Genomic DNA, 15,088 nt, shown 5'->3' with positions numbered 1-15,088 from the left:
CCAGACTTGCTTGTAAGGTGTTTTGCTTGCTTTTAGTCTAGGGCTAATTTCACCCCACGGCTAGTGTGATTCTCAGGTCTTTCCATTTGGGGAGGTGAAAACACAAACTGTTGCCAACTCCATATGAGCCCCAAGGAACTGTTGACTCTGCTTCTTTCTGGTGGTTCTTCCCTAGCCCCAGGTGGTTTCTTCTCATGCAGAGCGGATAGCACTCTGCCAAAGGCTCAAGGAGACCCTGCTGCAGACCCCCCACCTCTCTCTTTGCTCCTCTCTCCTCTCCTGTATGCTGCGGGACAAATCTAGCCACCTTAGCATCCGCAACTGCAACTCTGATCTCTGGTATCCTCGCCTGACCAGACAGGGTTCCTCTCCCTGAGCAGCAGCCTGGGACCTGCCTCTAGCCAGTCAGGGAGCAATCCACAGGCTCGTGTTTTGTTTTCCTTCTCCAACAGCACAGCCCGATGCTGCCTATGGACCGGTGTTTGAAAACCATTTTATATACATTTTGTTTTATGTGCTTTGTCCAGCTTTCTGTTGTTGACAGCAGAAAGGTAAATCTGGTCCCAGGTACTCACTCCTGGCCAGAAATGGAAGTCTCTTTTCCTAAATGTAGAGTAAGCATGTATTGGTTATTTCTGGGGAAAAGCTTGGGCACAGGGTCATCAGTTCTCGACATACTGAAACGTAACACACTTTAATGTCTGCTTTATTGTTGTGAGACAGGGGTGGTCACTGAAGTGGCGTTCTTCAGCGCTCACAGTAAGCCAGTTGCAGCTTGAGTGTTATTCTCTGGTCAACTTGAAATTATTTGCACAAAGTATTAACTGTGGGCTATTTGCAGCTGTAGCCGACTTACCTAGGGTAGCTCTTCATCAGTGAGTGGGTGGAGAAGTTGGTATTCTAAGGCCATTTGTTAAACACCTGTATTTCTGATCAACTGATTAACTTATCTTTTGAATTGTATGATATTTGTATTTTTTTAAAATGTGAATTTGTTGGCTCTCTAATATATGTGAGAAAATGACTGCAGCCTTCTCTCATTTGTATTTGTGGTTGGGAAGACCCTAACAGTTCTTAGCCCTTCGCAAGCTGATGTTTTGAGTTTAGGCTTACTCTTTAGAGCAGAACGATGCTGTTCATAGACGGACCTACCGTAACGTCAGAACCCAGTCCAGATGTTTAGTTAGTTAGCAGTTTGAGAATTGCTTGTTTTAATCCATCTGTATTTTAGGGAAGATGAACAAACTAGGAATAAAAATACGATTTTACGTTACTACGGATACACTACTATTGTCTGAGAGAAGTTTCAGGGAGATGGTGACATAAAGTCAAACTCCTGAGAGGAGGATTTGGGGCTCTAAATGGCTCTGTATCTGGTCGTATGTGTAAAATTATTTGCAGCATTGTTCATTGGAACGAACATGGAAGTTGAGAGACCTAGATTCTAGTCTCAACTGTGCCTTACTACCATGTCTGCAGGCCAGTCACCGCCTTTGTGAGAGTCGCCTAATCTATAAAATGAAGAGAACAGTGAATATTACACCTCCTGTGAGTGGATGGCAGAGCGTTAAATGAGGTGTATTGATGAAAAATGTGGAAGGGTGCTCATGTGCCATGACAATGCTAATCGTCAAACTTCATTTTGTGTGTTGCTACAAGATCTGTTGGGAACACCTACTGTGACAGACTACAAAGCAAGATTTGTTCATATTTCATACAGTTTGTTATGTGAAAATATTTTATGTTAGAAATGAGGAACCAAACATAGGACTGATTGATGGACTGGAGATAGATTGCTGTCTTTTTTCCACTCCTTTTCTCTTAGTGTTATTTGTGTTTTCCTCCTCATGATTTTCCAGGCAAAGAGTGTATCCAGCAGTTGGCTGAAAACACCAGGTATTTCAGGAGGCGTCTGAAAGAGATGGGCTTCATCATCTATGGGAATGAAGACTCCCCAGTGGTTCCTTTGATGCTCTACATGCCGGCCAAGATTGGGTATGTTCTGTTGCAGGCCGCACACTGGCTTCGGTAGACTTAAGGCTCCCAGGATACTAGGCTCAGGCTTGTGTATTCTGTTAGGACAGATTGTCTTCGGCCTTGTTATGTTAACCTTCTAGATTTGCTAGAAATCCCATAGGTTAAATAGTGGATTCCAGCTTATAAAATATGTTAACTTGTTAGTCTTTCATGAAACAAATACTGAGTTTAATGCTTTCTTCTAGGAGATTGGGATAGATTGGTGGACAGAACACAAAAATAAAAATCCCTGCCCTTGTGGAGCTTTTGTTCTAATGGGGCAGGAGTCAGACAAACCTAATCAATAAGTTACATAATTTGTCAGAAGACGTTACATGTTAACGTTAAGGGGGAAAGTAGAGCAGGATATGGGGGATTGAGAGTGCCCCATGGGCAGGCAGATGACAGTATTAAACGGGTGGTCGGTGGGGAGCCTGCGGGGAAGGAAGGGCGACATCTGAGCTTGAAGGAACAGAGTTAGCCACTTGGAGAAAGAAGTTCTGTGCAAAGGCCGTAACACAGGAACATGCTTAGCCGATTGAGGAAGAGCAAGAAGGTGTGTGGAGCTGAAATGCAGTGCGCAGGGGGGCGTAGGGGCCGCGAGGTCAGGGCATGTAGTTGCATGGCTACCCAAGGTGCAGATTACACCAATTTCATTGGTTTATGCAACTCATGCATAATGGAAAGCCTTGCCCTGGAATAGCTTCCAGTGTATTCGAGAAGTGCAGGTGTATAACGAAAGCAGAAGTCGTTTGGAAAGTAATGCGAAGTGAGCAAATACAATTATTTGCAAAACAGTTGTATGCAAAACTGCATCAGAGATGTAAAAGAAAGGAGTTATCTGCTTAGTGTAGACTCAGTAAAAAAAAAAAAAATAGAAAAAAAAAACCACACATCTTTTCAGATTTATGAGTTTTGACTAGATCTTAAATATAAAATTGGAGTAGAATCGTTTCTCAGGTTTAATTGAACTCATTAAAGGAGCAAATATTTTTATTCATCTTTGAATCCCAGTGCCCACCAGAGTCCCTGGCACTCGAGGGCATTCAGTAAATGTTCATTAAAGTGGATATAGAGGAGGGAAAATTATAGCAGGGAAACTGGAGGTAGGGTGATTCCAAAGATAATAAGAGGGAAATTGGGAAAAGGTGGCCACTGAGGGAAGGAGTTCGGTTTTCAACAGGAAGTCATATGCGCATTTGACTTTCAGAGGGAATGGAGAGAATGAACCAAAGCTAAGGTGTAGGGTTCTCTCACTCTTCTTTAAATGGAATTATCATAAACAAAGAGCTGTCTGGTCTGGAGGACTTAGTCTAGAACTCTTTCTTCAGAGAGAACTGTGTCTAACCTAGTCTACAGAGGGGAAATTGTGTCCATTATAATTAAGATTTAGAGAGGGTGAGGCAAACGGAAATGAAGAACTAGACCATTTGGGAGGGAGGGTGCGCTGAAGATGCAGGGTGCTCGGGGTCAGAGGAAGTATTAGGAGGAGTGGGGAAACGCTGCCTCTTATGTAATTAGTTACTTGGGTAATTAAAATGTGGGGGATTTCTTATTCTCAAAGAAATGCTGTAAAATGCTAAGGGAAGGGGTGCCTGGCTGGCATAGTCAGAAGAGCATGCGACTCTTAGCTCAGGGTTAGGTTCAAGCCCCACATTGGGTGTAGAAATTACTTAAATAAATACACTTTAAAAAAAAGAACCTAAGGGAATAGTCAGGAAGCAACATAATCAGCAAATAAAATTTACATGGAAGTTAGACTTTTGTTACTTAGACAGGATACTATGTGGAGTAAGGTCACGTGCCACCAGTTTGGCTTGGGGTGGGGAGTTAAAGGTTTGTGTAGTCTGGACAGTCAGGTGAAGCCTTGGGATGAGTTTGCCTCACAAAACCAAAGGAAACCCTAAATTCCAAAGGCACTTAACACCCAAGTGAATCAAAGAAATACCTGGTCTTTGGGACACCTGACCGGCTCAGTCGGAGGAGCTTGTGACTCTTGATCCCGGGTGGTTGTAGAGATCACTGAAATAAATAAACTTAGAAAGAAAAAGAAAAAGAAGCGCCTGGTCTAGAGGGCTAATGCTGGTCGGCCATTCTGCCAGCAGAAAGATGTCCACGTTACAGCAGATCCTCTGCATCCCTAATCTTTTCTTTTTTTAAGATTTTTATTTATTTATTTTCAGAGAGAGCACAAAAAGGGGGAGTGGCAGGCAGAGGGAGAAGGAGCTCCCTGTTGCACAAGGAGCCCAATGCGGGACTTGATGCCAGGACTCTGGGATCATGACCTGAACAGAAGGCAGACACCCAACAGATTGAGCCACCCAGGCGCCCCTGGCAATTTTTTTTTTTTTTTTTAAGATTTATTTATCCATTTGAGAGAGAATGTGAGTGCCAGCAGTGGGGCAGAGGGGGAGGGAGACAAGCAGACTCCCCACCGAGAGCAAAGCCTGATGCAATGCTGCAATGCAGGGCTCAATCCCAGGACCCCGAGATCGTGACCTGAGCCAAGAGTCAGCTGCCTAACTGACTGAGCCACCCAGGTGCCCCTAAATCTGGCAATTTGGACTTGAAAAGAAGTTAGAGGAAATTCCTAATAGAAGTCTCCAATGTCTATATCACCTAAGTGTTTAAATCATTCAGGACCACAAGACCTTGGTACGGTGGTTTATAATTCTTCTGTTTTCCCCTTGCAGTGCCTTTGGACGGGAGATGCTGAAGCGGAATATCGGCGTGGTTGTGGTGGGATTTCCTGCTACTCCAATTATTGAGTCCAGAGCCAGGTTTTGCCTGTCAGCAGCTCATACCAAAGAAATACTTGATACTGTAAGTAGACATTCTCACCTTAATAGAAACATACCTATACTCAGGAGGCCTGAATAGCAGATGAACTTGACCATCTGTTGATTCTGAAGTTCTTTGAGCACCTGAGGTATTAACTGGTAAAATAGAGGAGGGAATATGCGATGCTGCTTAAAACATTGCTTTTACCCAAAAAAAATGCAAAACCATTAGCATTGCCCACTAGACCCTGTGCGCTCAAGGTTCTGGGGGAATTAATGGCTTTATCTTATTCCACGCTCTCCCTTATTATGGCCTCTACAACTGTCTCTCTTTGTACTCTAGCTGTTTCTACTGCAAGCCTTCTTGTATGTTCTGTCTCTGTAGAATTTTCTGTCTTGAGCCCTCTCTCTCCCTTGCCTGGCTGACTCCCTACTGATTCTTCACATCTCCACTTAAAAGGAAACTTGGTCAAGGGTGTTCCCCAGTCCTCCCTCTTGCTTGCCGTTGCCTTGGAATCTTGAGATTCCCCCTTAGTAAATCCTTTCCACCTGGAATTATTTATTGGCAATCTTCTCCACTGGATAAATCTTGAGGGCAGAGACTAAGTCTCTTTTGGTCATTCTATATCTCCAGGACCTACCACAGTGCCAGGCACGTAGTAAGGGCTCATAATTGCCGAATTTAATTATGGTCTCTGAATTTATTCTTATCTTGTGATATTCTCTTAACATGTTATTATTTCATGCCCAAGACTTCAGACTTTAAATAAGTATTGCTTTCTGGGAGTTCATAGAACTCTAGAATGTGATATTTGCATAGAATTACAGTTGACCTTGAACAACATGGGGGAGCTGCGGTTTAGGGAAGCTAACATGCCCCGCATCCCTAAGTAAAAAAAATCTACATCTGGGGCGCCTGGGTGGCACAGCGGTTAAGTGTCTGCCTTCGGCTCAGGGCGTGATCCCGGTGTTATGGGATCGAGCCCCACATCAGGCTCCTCCACTATGAGCCTGCTTCTTCCTCTCTCACTCCCCCTGCTTGTGTTCCCTCTCTCGCTGGCTGTCTCTATCCTGTCGAATAAATAAATAAAATCTTAAAAAAAAAAAAAAATCTACATGTAACTTTTGCCTCCCCCAAAACTTAAGTACTAGTCATCTGGAAGCCTTACTGATAACACAAACAGGCACTTAACACATATTTTGTAAATGATATATGTAGTCTATACTGTAGTCTTACAATAAAGTAAGCTAGAAAAAAGAAAATGTTATTAAGAAGATCATAAGGAAAAGACATTTGTAGTACCATATTTATCAAAAAAAATCCGCATATAAGTGGACCCACACAGTTCAAACCCTCGTTGTTCATGGGTCAGCTGCAGTTGCTAGAAGTAACCATTAATTCATTGGAGAGCTACTAATCTTAATATTATGAGTACATGTTTTTAAGAGTTCATTGTAGCAATTTAATTGACATTTTTATTTCTAGTAGCTGAAGACTGATTTTTCTTCCTTATTTCTGTATAACAAAAGTTCCACAAGTATATTCTTATTCACATTCTGACACAGGAAAATTGGATTCAGTTTATTTATTTATTTATTTTTTAAAAGATTTTATTTATTTATTTGACAGAGACAGAGACAGCCAGCGAGAGAGGGAACACAAGCAGGGGGAGTGGGAGAGGAAGAAGCAGGCTCATAGCGGAAGAGCCTGATGTGGGGCTCGATCCCGTAACGCCGGGATCACGCCCTGAGCCGAAGGCAGACGCTTAACCCCTGTGCCACCCAGGCGCCCCGGATTCAGTTTATTTTTGATACTGTATCTTTCTTTTTCTTTGTTTTGATTGTGCCTTTCAGATTTTTTTCAGTCGTTTTCCCATTTCTCAGAAATCTTACTGGCAATTTCTGCATGGATTGTTTTTTTTTTTTTTAACCCACTGATACCAGCTTTTCTACCATTCTCTTCTTTTTAGATGTTTAAAAGCTTGACTTGCCTTTTAAAAAGTAGTGTATATGGAACTGTTAAGGGGCCGCAGATAGCCAAAACAGTACGGAGAGAGAAAATCTAAGTCAGAGGAGTCAAACTTCCCAGATGTGAAACTTACTACAAAGCTACAGTAATTAAGGCAGTGGGGTCCTAGCATAAGGATAGACATGTAGACCAATGGTTGAAGAGAACTGAGAGTCCATAAATACACTCAAGCATCTATGGCCAGTTGATTTTCTACAAGAGAGCCCAGACTAGTTACTAGGGAAAGAATAGTCTCTTCAACAAATGGTACTGGACAACTGGATAACCACATGCAAAAAATGAAGTTGGAGCCCTACAACGTGGATGAACCTTGAAAGCATTATGCTAAGTGAAAGAAGCCAGGCACGAAAGACCACATTATGAAATGTCCAGAATAGGCAAATAAATCCATAGGGTAAGAAAATAGATTGATGGTTGTCAGGGCCTGGGGAACACAAGGATGAGGATGTGAATATGGGGTTTCTTTTTTTAAGGTGGTAGTACTTTAAATGCTGATGAAAATTACACACCTCTGTGACTATACTAAGCACTGAATTGTACACTTTAAAAAGGTGACTTTTATGGCATGTGAATTGTATCACAATAAAACTGTTATTTTTAAATATGAGAAAAGCAAGGTTATCGATCAGCTCTGGGGCACAGCTGTCCTAGAGTATTCTTACTCAAGGACCAAACTCAGCTCTATGATTTACATGTTTTCCCCCCTATGAACCATCTCACCCTGTGATCCAGTGGCTAAGTGTAGATTATTTGCTAACAGATGGTGATAATTGTTAACAGTCCCTTATTCCTGCTCAAACCAGGTGACCCACATAATGGCAAACCAGCAATTTCTAGTTACAGTTTTATGTTAAAAAAAAAAACAAAAAAACCTATTTATTTGAAATATTTGGTATGGGATCAGAGGAAATCATGAAATCTAGATCCCTTTGGGCTACTGTGGGTTTTTTCTGTCTATTCATTTTCTTTTTTACATAGATAAAAAAAATTCTAAAGTCAGAGTTCATAAATGTCTTTTACTTTGTGTTCTTATTAAGTCATGTGTTGTTTTAAATTAATAAATCCTATATCAGAGGTCAGGGGGATAAATGCTTAATGGGTTCTCCCAGCTGAAATTCAATCTTCAGTTGTTTCCATATGGAGCTTTCAGTTAAACCTCTTCTCAGAGATATCACTCTTTTCTTTTCATTTTTCTTTTTTAAGATTTTTTTTAAATTTTATTTATTAGAGAACAAACAAACACTGATTTTTAAGTTAAATTTCGGGGTGCTTGGGTGGCTCAGTTGATTAAGTGTCTGCCTTCGGCTCAAGTCATGATCTCTGGGTCTGGGATCGAGCCCCACATTGGGCTTCCTGCTTGGCAGGGAGTCTGCTTCTCCCTCTTCACTCATTCTCTCTCTCTCTCTCAAATAACATCTTTTTAAAAGATAAAATAAAAATTAAAAGAACAGGTAAATGTGTCTTTTACTAACATTCAGCTGGCTGACTCCCATTATGAAGTAGAAGTGGGAGGTGTACATTTTCATACGAAAGTACGACCGTAAGAGAGGACAGACGGGTATGACGTGATGGGAATTTGGAGAGTCACACTCCAGCAGCTACTGCCCGCCTCACCGTTACCTAATGAGGTGGTGTCGTGGAGGGAGCCCTGTCTCCAGAGCTAAGGCCCTTCCCCCCCAGATTCGTCATGGATCCACTGGGTACCATCCACAGGTGCTGGGGGAGTGAATAATAGGGCTGGAAAGCTGCCACGGAAACTGCAGTGTGTGGCCTGAGTGAGGTGCTCTTATTAAAAAGCCCTGGAACCTAGGATTGCAATATTTTTGCAGTCTTCTTTGGATTTCTCTGAGGAGTATCTGGGGCTTCGAGTATCCACGTCCTTCTATTAGATTTTTCCTGAGAAATCGTGAACACATATCCCCTTCTTGTTCTGACTCTGTTTTTAAAGGTTAACTCTGTGAGCTTACGGGTGAAGCAATCAGGAAGAGACTTTTCATTTCATAACTTTTCTTAGTGCTTGAATTTTTTTTAAAAACAAAAGAGCAAGTTTTGTAAGAAAAAGAAATGTATACTGAGATAGTTGTTGACGGGAAGAGGAGATCTCTCAAGGTTAGGGTTTTCAAGTTCAGACTCATGCCTGAGTTTGAGTCCTGGCTCTGTGCATTCTTGCGGCCTCACCTCCACCCCGTGTGTCACTTACCCAGAGTCTCCTAACGGCTTCCCTACTGTCTCACTGAGTCTGAGCCGCGGTCCGCTTTGGGGCTGTCTTCATCTTGTGCTAGGAGGCATCTCAACGAGACTTGCCGTCGGTTTTCTTGTAGTAAAATAGAAACAGCACGGACTGAAGTATGAAAGGACAAGTGACAGTGTAGCCAGCCTGGCCAGTTCAGGACGCATATTCGTTTTTCTCCTAGGCACGGCATACTTTGATGAACTGCACCCCTTCTCCTGCGTAACTGCTCTCCACAACCCATTATTCATGACCGGCCTGATGTTCTCGCTCAAAGAGCAGCTCTTTCCACAGCCGTCCTATCGTCTGATCAGTTAATGCACTAAACACAAACGGTCCCGCTAGTGGATAATCTTGCCATGAATGTTTTTTTTTTTTAAGATTTTATTTATTTATTTGACAGAGATAGAGACAGCCAGCGAGAGAGGGAACACAAGCAAGGGGGAGTGGGAGAGGAAGAAGCAGGCTCACAGTGGAGGAGCCTGTTGTGGGGCTCGATCCCAGAACGCTGGTATCACGCCCTGAGCCGAAGGCAGACGCTTAACCGCTGTGCCACCCAGGCGCCCTTGCCATGAATGTTTTTAGAAACATAAAGCACCAGGCATGCCTGCATCCTGCTGGCTCCGACTAAGCTCTGCTCTTATGTATTTTAGGCTTTAAAGGAGATAGATGAAGTTGGGGACCTATTGCAACTGAAGTATTCCCGTCATCGGTTGGTGCCTCTACTGGACAGGCCCTTTGACGAGACTACCTATGAAGAAACAGAAGACTGAGCCTTTTTGGTGCTCCCTTGGAGGAACTCTCCCTCACCCAGGACAGTGTGTGGCCTTTCTGAGCCAGTTCCAGGAACCAGACTTCTGTGGCCATCTCACGTGAAAGACATTTCCTCAACTACTGACGGTGGCCACCTCGTTCTAAATGGCATTTTGTAAATAGTCAAAAACTGCTTCACATTCTTCCTTTGCTACATTTCACCTTTAAAGAAAAGAGGTGACCCACTCTACTGTTTTGTCCATTAAAAATGTTTTATTTTATAACTCTTCTTCTTATGAAATCACGCTGACCATAGCCTGGCCCTGGCTAACCACACAGGCCGTTACCCTCTCCCCACCGCCTGCAGACTTGGCCCATCCAAAGCTCCCGCTGGCCCTGGCCCTGCAGCCTCCAGACTCACCCAGCCCTCCTCCCCAGGGAGCAAGTGCCTTCCACTTACTTCCAATCCAGGTCTCAGAGGCCGCCAACCTTGGAATCCTTACTAAACCAGTCAAGTATTCAACCAAAGTGTCCTCCCTTTCGTCTGATGTTCAGCTGTTTAAGGAAAACCATGAAACTAACATTGCTAAAAACTGCCCCTCGTCGTGTAACTGCCCCTGGCGAGGAGCTTCCCAAGGTTTGGTCTTGTTCTGGTCACCAGGTGATTTCTTCTTTCACCATCAGATATTGATGATGGTCACTGTCTGAGGGGTATGTCCAGTTTCTGGGTTCTTCCTGAGCTCTAAACAGAACACTTCAGTTGCGCGGAAAGCACCCTCATCCTACCCTGGCCAGACCGGTATGGTGAGGCTGACCCCCGCCTCACTGTGTTGTGTGTGTGCAGCTGTCCTGCAGGGGTGCGGGGCCGGGCCTCGGGGACAGAGCTGGCAGAACGTCTGTGCTCGGTTCTTACTGTTCTCTGCTTCTCAGAATTGCGACCGCCTCTGCCTGGGGCTGGGTCCAGATTAGGATTTAAACTGATAAAGGAAAATGTTGGTAAATCCTCTGCTCAGAAGTCAGTTGTCATGTTCCTGTTTAAGGATTAAAGTTATTAACTTACTCTTTTTAGAAGCTGACCCATTTAAATATTTCTTTTCTGAGCGCTCGTTCTCCTTTACTCTTAGTGTCCTAAGACAATTCTAATCTGGCATCTGGGGTTTAGGGTCTCTCTTTGTCTTTTTTTTTTTCTCTTCCCCCCTAAGAAATTCTGAACACATATCTCTTTACTAAACTGGGATCCTCTAGTTTGACGCTCTTCATACCAGGTAAGGGCACTAGTTCCAGAGAGCTTTTATACTGCTTGACCAAAGAACAAATCTGAAAACCACCATGTTAAAGCTCTTCCTTTTTTTCTGTTGACCAAAGCTTAAGTGAAGAGAACTTTTGACTTAAACCCAAAACCAGCTTGTCTTTTATAGTCTTATAGTAGCCATCGAGTAATATGGGGGAAGGATCAGGAACAGAATGGAAAAACACTGTGTGAAAGTAGCTTTGCACATCTGTATTTTTGAAATCACTCCTTGTATTGGTAGAATTCTCCTGGGCTCCTTGTCATCCGCTTGGTGTTTGTGCAGACGCAGGTGGTGGAGGATGGGAGCAACAGGATTGTTGAAGTTTCGTTTTCATGTCTTAAGTTCCCTTTGGTCACTCACAGCATCCGAGAGCCTTCAGCCTTTGAAATATTCCAAGGTTTTGTTTTACTTTTTTAAAGAATAGAAAAAGGCGAATATAAGAACCAAGTAGAAATGCAGGGACTGCAGTTAGCCTGGACAAACTGAAGTTAAAAAAAAAAGACATTGCGGTAACTAAGTCACTAGTCCTGTAGAATAAACATTGCTAACCTTTACATCTCGTTCCTCATTGTAGAACCCCACTAGAACACCAGACAGCTTTTGCGCTGCAGTCACTTATCAAAGGGTGTAGGGTTTGCAAAAGTGACAAACTTCAAGCAATGAACTTAACTTGCTACTCTTTTTACTTTGGTTTGCATGAAGTCACTGCAATTTAAAATGTCAGTATGGGCATTTCAATACATGATATATATATCTCACTTTGCTAGTGCAAAGTTATGTCAGAATAAATGTAGTTAAGTTACAAGTTTATTTTGAAGAGACAAAACTGTGATCCACCCAGGACCTCTGCTTTCGAGAAGACAAAATGTTTTACATGCTGGTTGTCTCTTCTTGGAAACTGTAATATAAATCTAGAGTCCAGTTGTATCCCAGGGCTCCTTGTTTAACCAAGCACTGGGGGACGTATATAAGTACAGTCACTGGGAATGAGGAGACCTAAGCATTGTTCCGTGCATGGTTGAACGCAGCCTGATTCACGAATCTGATGGGGGATGCACACGGGTGTCGGCTAACGGTTACTACCAGAGCTGATCATCGGAGTCCGTCAATAGAGATGTGACTAATCCTTACCACTTTCTCTCACCCCTCTTACTATTTAGCATTGCCTTTATCCATTTTAGGCTTGTAAGACCTTTTTCTGCAGATCACATCAGAAACCAGGAAATTTTTAACTAGGAGACCTCAGAATCACAAAAAATGGGTCAAGAGGCAGTGGCAGACTCTCCTCCCACCCTTATTTTTAAAAGTTTTACCCTAGAATATGGCGCACACTGTATAGCCAGTAAAGAGTGAAAGAGTGCGTTCAGGGGCAGGGTCCTTGGAGCACTTTAACTTTCTGCTTTACTCTGGAAAATGTCTTCCCTTTAAAAATCACCCTAGTCTCCAGAACCACAAAGTACTGCTTGCTTTTTTGAAGAACTTGGCATCCTAGTCCTGCAGTTACTATCTTAAACTTTCGTAAACTTTCGTGACAGGGCGAGGACTTCAGATGGTCCGGACACACTTCTTCCTGAATCTGTCACGGAAGGTGAGCAGAAATACTCTATATGATGGCTAAGGGCTGTGTTTGCTTAACGCCCTTTCAGAAGCCCAGGAATGGAATATTGTGCCAATGATTTGTCTCTATAATCCCCTCCATCCTGCATTTGGCCTTTTCTTTCTGAACCTTCCCATTCTTGAGTTTTGGAATTTCAGTTCCAGAGAAAACCTACGTGGCGGTACGGTATTCGGAGGATCACTAGGTCAGATACCCTGTCCTGGGACCCTGGCCTTCCATTTCAGGAGGAGTCAGGGGACTTCTTTCTTCTCTGCTTGAGGGAGCCTGTGTCTCAGTTTGTTATGACTAGTCCAATCTGGCTGAATTTTGTAGTTGTTTAATATGCTTTGCTCTATTTCTGTGAGTGAAAACCAGGAGGAAGAATGGCTCACATGGAGAGATTTCCTGGCTTCTCAGGGAAGGGGAAAAAGCGATGCTGTCTACCACTACCTCCCTGTTTCTCCCCCCAACCCTGCTCCCTTTGCAAACTGGTGAGGCTCTCTGGCCGCTAGTTGTCCTGGATTGGGAAGCAGCATTGAAGACAAAGAGTTGGGGTAATTCTTATTCTGTAAGAATTTGTAGATACAACTGTACTGGCTCTCGGTTCTCTCGTATAAAGAACTGCTGTGACCTGAGTCCCAGGGTGTCTCTCCTTTCCTGGTGTTCGAGGTAAGCTAGGATGGCCTTTCATCTCTCCTGGTCGTAACCCGTGCGGTCAGCCAAGGGGGAAGAGCGTAGGGGCCTTTCCTTCTGAACGTCTGTCTTCATGAAGATTAGAACCGTTGAGAGTTTTCACACAGGTAAACTCGGCACAGCCCAGACGGGTCGTGAAGGGGGAGTTAGGAAAATCAAGTGAGGATTCTTGGCTGCTGAGCAGCTATGGGCTTAAAGGCAGCCCCGGAACTACAGATCTGCTGCTACCTGCTTAACGGAAGGTCAGTGCCCGGCCGGCAGGCATCTTCCTCCATTAAGCCAGTTAATCAGAATACCTTCCACGTGCAGAAAAGCGTATCTGATTCTCTCCTCAGCTTTATCCACAGGAAATGTAGTGTTCAGGCTCCTACCCAATTACCATGTGCCCGGATAGCCTCATTAGAAGGCTGGCTTCCTGCCTTATCATACAGGAGAAATGCTAGGATGAGCCAGTGATCCTTTTGTTTTAATTGTATGGAGAAGGGTGCCCCTTCTGTCATTTCCAGTGACTTCTGTTTTCCAAGCACCTTTTGCTATAGATTGTTTGGGGGGGACGCCCAAAGGAGTTAGCCTGCGGACTTACTGAAGCTGTTTATTATTCTAGTCTTCTCTTGAGTCTGGAGATATTCCCTGTCCGCCCTAGGGAGTGGCTGGGGGGGGGGCATGGGCAAGATCTGGTTTACTACATCTTACGTGTGATAGATGGCCTTGAACTGTGACTCTTTGTGGTGTGATGAGTTCTAATAAACTGACCGTAAAGAATGCAATGGTTCTTCTAGGGCGGTTCTGCGTTTTTGATGAAGCAATACCCAAAGCTCTGTTTCTTCAGAGACATTGTGGGGAAGTTGAATGCAAGGGAAAGACGAGAACAGTACCCTGATGTGCTCAGTGTCCTTGCTTGTTGCCTTCTCCATGGATAAGTGGATCCTCTCTGCACCAGGAACCTAGAGTCCGTTCAGAGTCTATTTCCCCACAGTTCTCAGGTTTCTTGTGTGAAGCTCGAAGCTCAGTGGCTCGGCGCAGGCCTTCTAAGGGGATGTGGGACGTATTCCTGACTGGGGTGGAGTGGTAACTTGTCTTCACCCTTAACATTACGTCATGTTACCTCAGTGACGTTAAACCAGTGGTTGGAATGATGATAAGCCTCCTAGATGGTGCGCCCACACAGTCTTGATGATCCCTCTCTGTGTAAAGGTAGCAAACATTAAGAGAAGGGGGAAAGAGAAATGGTTTATGGGGAGCTGAGATCTTATTTTGTTGGCGTTTATTTTTCCATTGACCAATTTGCCTGTAAACTGGACTTTGCAAGAGGTGCTGTGATAATCCCTTTCTATTGCTGTGATGCTTATATAATCTGAGAAAGCGAGAGGGGGAAATGTAAATAAAAAATTTTAAATTCTAGTAATGTGTGAAAATGTCACTCTTCTCTTTCCCCCTTACCTCCGTCTCCCTTTTTTGCCAGATGATTTTTTTTTTTAACCTCGTTGGATGACTGTGAAGCTGTAATTGACGGGTTGGGTTAGATGTATCTGTTTGAGAGCCCATGTTAAGAACCGAAGGGGAACTCCTTGAGATGACTTAAGAATCATCCCATGCAAATATATTGTTTTGCGCAAATAAACTATTCAGAAAGCTCTCTCTGCCTTTATTCATTCAACCAATAAACACTGAGTGCTCGTTCCATGCCAGGCACTGCCC

The 15,088-nt window shown here is 43.6% G+C and overlaps 1 protein-coding gene across 1 annotated transcript in view; it reads left to right on the top strand.

Annotated features, from left to right (window-relative positions):
• Window positions 1-15,026, top strand: part of SPTLC2 (serine palmitoyltransferase long chain base subunit 2) — a 96,856-nt gene extending 81,830 nt beyond the window's left edge. The window contains exons 10-12 of the mRNA XM_045807723.2: window positions 1,860-1,995; window positions 4,710-4,839; window positions 9,709-15,026. Of these exons, the coding sequence (XP_045663679.1) occupies window positions 1,860-1,995; window positions 4,710-4,839; window positions 9,709-9,828 (386 nt within the window). The 3' untranslated portion in view covers window positions 9,829-15,026. The remainder of the gene's footprint in view (window positions 1-1,859; window positions 1,996-4,709; window positions 4,840-9,708) is intronic.
• Window positions 15,027-15,088: the final 62 nt, after the last annotated feature.

The sequence above is a fragment of the Ursus americanus genome, chromosome 26 (genome assembly GCF_024610735.1).
Source record: "Ursus americanus isolate L20-20 chromosome 26, mUrsAme1.1.p, whole genome shotgun sequence".
Lineage (NCBI taxonomy): Eukaryota > Metazoa > Chordata > Mammalia > Carnivora > Ursidae > Ursus > Ursus americanus.
The sequence above is the reverse complement of the archived record's forward strand: the minus strand, read 5'-3'. Positions and strand labels throughout refer to the sequence as shown.